The sequence below is a fragment of the Amblyomma maculatum genome, chromosome 9, assembly GCF_055883805.1.
Source record: "Amblyomma maculatum isolate TAMU_Amacu chromosome 9, ASM5588380v1, whole genome shotgun sequence".
Classification (NCBI taxonomy): domain Eukaryota; kingdom Metazoa; phylum Arthropoda; class Arachnida; order Ixodida; family Ixodidae; genus Amblyomma; species Amblyomma maculatum.
Window position 1 is genome coordinate 62,038,655 of NC_139352.1, and position 6,049 is coordinate 62,044,703.

General features: G+C 41.6%; 1 protein-coding gene across 1 annotated transcript in view; it reads right to left on the reverse strand.

Annotated features, from left to right (window-relative positions):
- The window catches only part of LOC146179185 (corticotropin-releasing factor receptor 1-like), a 111,892-nt gene extending 108,615 nt beyond the window's left edge, over positions 1 to 3,277 (reverse strand). The window contains exon 1 of the mRNA XM_084580141.1: positions 3,104 to 3,277. Within this exon, the coding sequence (XP_084436267.1) occupies positions 3,104 to 3,277 (174 nt within the window). The remainder of the gene's footprint in view (positions 1 to 3,103) is intronic.
- Positions 3,278 to 6,049: the final 2,772 nt, after the last annotated feature.

The following is a 6,049-nucleotide window of genomic DNA, read 5'->3' on the forward strand; positions in this document are numbered from 1 at the left end:
CTTAATGGTTCGCCTCTATCATCGCCTTAACGGCTGTCGGAAAATTAAGCTCCGCTTAAGTAAATAAAAGAGCCGGTCCTTAAATCTATGCGTATCAATGCTGCGTTATCATGCGTAATAATTGGCGAGTTCTAGAACAAAGGGACCCTATCGGTAAGTAAATAAGGGAATAGCGGCATTCAGCGCGTGCGCACTATTGCCGCGCAATTACCCTATCCTCTTAATCGATAGGTCCCCCATTCTAGAACCATATTAATCTCTCTACGTAAGTTCGATTGCGAGGTACATTGACCTCATGAGATACATATAAACCTGCTCGCTCCTTTGCTGCTCGCTTTTCCTTTCAATAAATCTATCGATCTATCTATCTATGCTCGCTCCTAAAGCATACAAACGCGCGTTATTTTGCCTTGGGGATGGCGTCTCTGGCTATCAACAGAAGAGTAGTGAGTTTGAATCCCGCCTTCATCCATAACCCTCTCTTTGAAGGAAATCGCTTAATAATGTTAAATACGTCGAGATGCGCGACGGACAATAATTCGCACTGAATGTCATGTTTTAAATATGTTCCATTTAAAGCCTGAAGTCACGTTTAAGGTGACCTTAGGGGAGTACTTAAAATTCCCGCACGACGTATGTGGCTAGGATTTCATGAGCTTTTATGCGCCCGTTTTTTCATGGAAACAGGATATTGTGGCTCATGGGATGCCAGATGCTTTCGCATTAAAATAGCGCGGCTGAGCACATTTATGTCGAGCTCTCGAGCGGTGTGCTCTCACGCAAAACATATTGAATGCAGCTGTTTGCTGGTGAGCGAATGTGGCTGTGCTACCAGGGTTCGTATTCTTATGCGACTTTTTTCTATTACAAGTATGAGTTAAATATGACACACAGTACCTTCTTTGATATTTTGCTTCCTTTACGACGCAAAACACCACGCGACCCACTAGGCACACCTGCTCAATTTAGTACAATAGGCTCGTCTCCTTCACTGGTAGTTATTTTATTATTGAGCTTGAACGTGAGCGCTAAAAATTTCACCTCGTTTTGAAGAGAGGATGTATTTGGATATCGAAATGAAATGTATTTCATATAATCAACCTCTCGATTAATTTAAAAATTCTTCTATTCGAGTTAACAGGTTCTCCGACAGGTCGGATAAGGCAAATGACATGACTAGCGCTGATTGATCACTAGGACGCGGCCCAGTTGGCAGGTGTTTTGACGAATGGCAGTCAACATGTGAGATGGCTGAGCACCGGTTTATGTGACGTTATGAGACCAATGTGACATGCATAAGTTGGAAGGTGAGCTGGAATTTGCCAGCTGGGAGAAGCGACGGTCGTGTGATATGACTGAGAGCACAGCAGGTAGATTAGGTCCTAAAACTCCTATATAACTCGGAAAAAAGTAGCAAGACGTAATTAAGGAGAACCTAGGCCAGCAATATTGCACTGCACATCAACACCGTATTTAATAACGCTAACAACATGTTACACTACCTGCGCCGCAACTTCCATACTACTCCTGCTTTACTAAATCTAACGCTGTATGAACCGCTTGTCCACACCAAACTCGAATACGAATCAGCAATGTGAGACAACTTGGGAAATTATCCAGTCGAGCTCGTGGAAATCAAACCTACCCGCTTCATCTCTCTTAATTTCCATAGTACAGTGATTGTCACCACTATGGAAAAAACTTCAAAGCTTCCACCTTTAGCCTCCCTTCGGATATTCTCGCGGTTATCCCTATTTCATGAATTATTTTACAATTGCCCCACTCTAGGATATGAACTCATTTCTGCTCTGTATTTTCTTTCAACGTGCCTTAATCGTGCGCATAAAGTCATAAACTAAAGCTTGTTCGCAGTCGTTCATTCCCCGCACATCAGCAAATTGTATCGGCAGCCAGCGTTCAGGACAACCTGTGATTCCGTCCCAACTTAGCTAACATTGTACACTCAGGCTCTCAACAATTGCATCCATTGTTGTTTCAATTACTACTATTATTTTTACCTTGCATTTACACTATTCTTGCTATTGTAGCTAGAAACTTATAGCTAAGAACACGACGCTTGTATTTTTATATTTTTCTATTTTGTTCATTTTTTCTCTATTCAATTCAACTCTCAAATTCCCTGCCCACGAGGGTGTAAATAAATAAATAAATAAATAAATAAATAAATAAATAAATAAATAAATAAATAAATAAATAAATAAATAAATAAATAAATAAATAAATAAATAAATAAATAAATAAATAAATAAATAAATAAATTGTATTGTCCTCTTAAGATGGCTTGAGTTTTTTCTTAATGTTTTACAGGCTGTCATTGGTACACGAGGTTTCAGTGTTGAAATGAGATAAAATGAGGGCGCCGGGATCCATTGGAAGGACAAGCAGCTATTTCATATTTTTCGGGAGGTAATTAATACGGTAAGGAAGCTTGGGCCTTGGAGTAAACGGCTTAGGCTTAGTTGTGAGTCAGCGCATGTACTGTGGCTTTCTTGTTTCTTGTCCCTTGTCTTCGTGTTCGCGCTGTTTATAATAATAATGAATAAGTACCAACTCGCCCAACAAAGTATCTTGGTCACACATGAAGGCAAATTGTTCTCTTGGTGGCATAGAACTCAGAAAAGTAAACACGGTTATCGACGTAATAAAAACTGCAATATTAAAGTAATTCGCCAATATTCGAGCTGTTTAAAAGCTATGTCGACAGGTTGTCATGGAAGGCGAATGTGGTTGAATACAGAAGGCATAGAGACAGGCAGCAGAGGAAGACGTAAGCAGACGCTGATATCTCAGTTTTTAGAGTTGGATCCACAAATGTAAAAGCCAAGCACTTAAGGATGAAAAACCCTACGCATAAGAGGACCGCAGAAAGTTTTTGAGAGACAATAGCTGGGAGAGAGAATCGTTGAAAGGATGCCACTGCAAGGGAAAGGCAAGCTTTGCGAAAGCTCTAAAGAAGGTCAAACTTTTCCTCCATGATTGCATGGTTAACTCCACATTTGGTATGTGTCCAGCCGTAATAGGAAATGCCGCACACAGATAGCAAACAAGAATGCGCCGCGAAAAAAAATCTACTGGCGCTGACGTCGCTGTTATCGTATTGGCGCTTAGGGAGGGTAGGTTTGTAGACGTTGCTAGGTGTCCGACAGTCGAGACAGGTGGTGAGCCCCTGGCGTCTGGCCACGGCCTTGAGTTCAGTTTCCAGGTCGTAGCTGAGCAGTAAGATCTCGCACGAGCCAGGCTGCGCGATCCTCTCCATGGAGATGCAATCTCCCTACCGTGCTTCCTATCCTATTACCCATTCACAGTGAACGCGTTTGCATTCACGACATATTTCCTCCCGGAATCAATCTCCTGCCGGAAGGTAATCTTCGTCCACTAAATTCCCACACTGACATAGAAGGTTTGAGGGCCCCCTCAAAGGCAGAGTCTAATCAACCTGACTGGCGGAAGAGCCCGACTTGCTCTGCAGCTCTGCCGATCGATGTGAGATATCCCAGCCGCTCGAAGTCCAAGGGGTATTGTGCACCAGTATGTGAACGATGAGTCTCGAAGGTCCGAGCCTGTCAGGGCATGGAGATGTGTTGGGGGCTGTTTCACCTCTCCACCGCACCGTGTGGATGGATGGATGGATGCTATGTAGGAGCGTCCCCTTTGAAACGGGGTGGTAGCAGTAGCTATCATGCTCATTTTTCTACCTATATCTTAATTATTGATTTAGATTGGTTACCTAAACCATTATTCAATTTATTATATTTTTGTTTCTACATTACTAACATTATGTCACTTCTCTGCGTTTAAGCCACCAATCTTCCAGTCGTTTTTTGCTAGTTTCACCGCCGGTTTATTCACCCGGCTACTGGTATCTCTAAACCCAAGAGCTTCAGGAACAGTGACTGCACCTGCATCAACTTCGGGATGGATACCATTACATTCGAGTATAATATGGCCGGTTGTTTCACTGGAATTACCACATAGAGCACATGCGTCATCTTCATTGTTAAATTTCTTTTTGTAGCTGCGTCTTCTAAGGCACCCTGATCTAGCTTCAAAAAGTAGGGCACTGCCTCTTGAGTTATCAAAGAAAGCTTCCTTCCTAATCTGCCTTTTCCACTTTCGGTATAGTTCCACATTCTGTTTCTTTTCCATCGAATTTATCCAATTTTTACCTTCTGTGTTTTTCACCTGTTGCTTAACGCTCTTTATTTCCTCGTCCTTGTGACTAGCGTTGCACAAACCGTAGAGACGCCACTTGGTGGAAGTGAATAAAGGAAAGAAAGTTATAGGAGCGAATGTTTTGAATTACCAAAATAAATATTTGCTATTTCTTCCGGTTTCTGAATTCTTGACCCGCTGCTGCTCACATATACAACACAATAGTGTTGTGAGCATGACGTCATTAGCAGGCAAATCAAGCCTCTGCCTGAGGATTCATGACAGTGTGACGCTCGGAATTGCTGTTTGATATTCCGAAGCAGTGCTGTACTCACTTTTCTGTCGTGCATTTTCGTCGAAAGTGTTATTTTCTTCCAGATGCTCCCATTCCTTGAAGCGGTGTAAGAGAAAGACACACATGAAAAACCGTTTTCGGAAAAGGGAAGGCTCTGTAGCAGCCCTACATCCCGGTGCGTATCACAAGCACGCCGTGAGCGAAGACAGGAAAGCGGGGGTGAGAGATGCAAGCGGAAAAGAAAAACAGCGCTCTTTAATAAAACAGCTATGCATTTCATCGCAAGATAAAATTGAAAAAGATAAAGGGCCCAATTGTTTCACTAACGAAAAACAAACTAAAACCATAAAAACCAGCAATAATGTAACCAAAAACTATTTTTGGTATTCAAAAAGATAGCAACCCCCCTCCCCTTCCGTCCCTTCGATATAGTAGTGTCAGCTGAATACTTATCTAAGCTGCAAGAGACACGCTCTAGTATTGCTTTCCAGTGCATCCAGTCTGGGCAGCGAAAGGCCGTCACATCAAAATGTATCGTTCGAAGATGCTCAGAAGGGTAGGAAAGCTATCGTGCGTCAAGACACAACTAGTTTAAAAAACGCTTTAGTTACCTGCAGACGATATTGTAACAAAGTCAGAGCAGTATGCGTCCCCGGGCCGTATCTAATAGTCCACTATAGAAGGTCGATCTACGATACCTATTGTTTATTCGTTTCTTAATTCAATTCTTCGTGTTCTTGTTTATTATATTATTTGTACATTTTCTTGCATTCCTTTTTTTCTATCTTCTTTCTTTGACTATTCCTTTTTTTGCTTCCTTATTTCATTCCGTTTCCTTCCATTATTTATCTACTGTTTATCTCTCTTCACTCTTTCTTCTTGGTCTCCTTTTCTCTTTTGGTTCTTTTTATTTCTCTGTGCCTTTGCTTACTTCTTACTTTCCTTTTTACATTTTCATTTATATCGTTCTTCCGTTCTCCCTTCGTTTCTTTACAAAGTGCACATTCCTTGTTTCACTTGTTTGTTTCCTTTGTGGTGCGTTAAAGCACTGTGAATGTAAACCAACCTTTCATGGTTATTTTTATAGCCATTTCTAACGTTTTTTTTTTACATTGCTGGGAGAAGTAAAGAAAGCAAAGGCTTTCATTAAAATCAGTTCTGCATATAAACCGCAGATTCACATCATCCACAAAAGATCATAAAAAGAAACAAGCGCATAAACCATTTCGTAACTACCCTCTCGTTAAGATGACATGAACAATCAGCAGGGTTCTTCTACGAAATTTTCGCGAAGGACCAGAAATAATATACAAAATGAGCTTCTCCACGCGCCGTAATTTTATAATGCATGGGGGGATAGCGTACACACTGAGTTGCAGCATCCGTTTGAATACGCAGAAAACGGAGCACCTGAAAGCAAATTAATGGCGTTGCTTTTCATGTTTGGCCCGCAGATCATTCTCAGCAAACGCTCGAAAGCTTAATGGATTGCCCGCAACGTCGTTGTGTTTCTTCATAGATAAACCGTGATTACACTGCGCCAGCTGCAAGCATTACAAAATTTCGCTGAAGTGGCGTGTT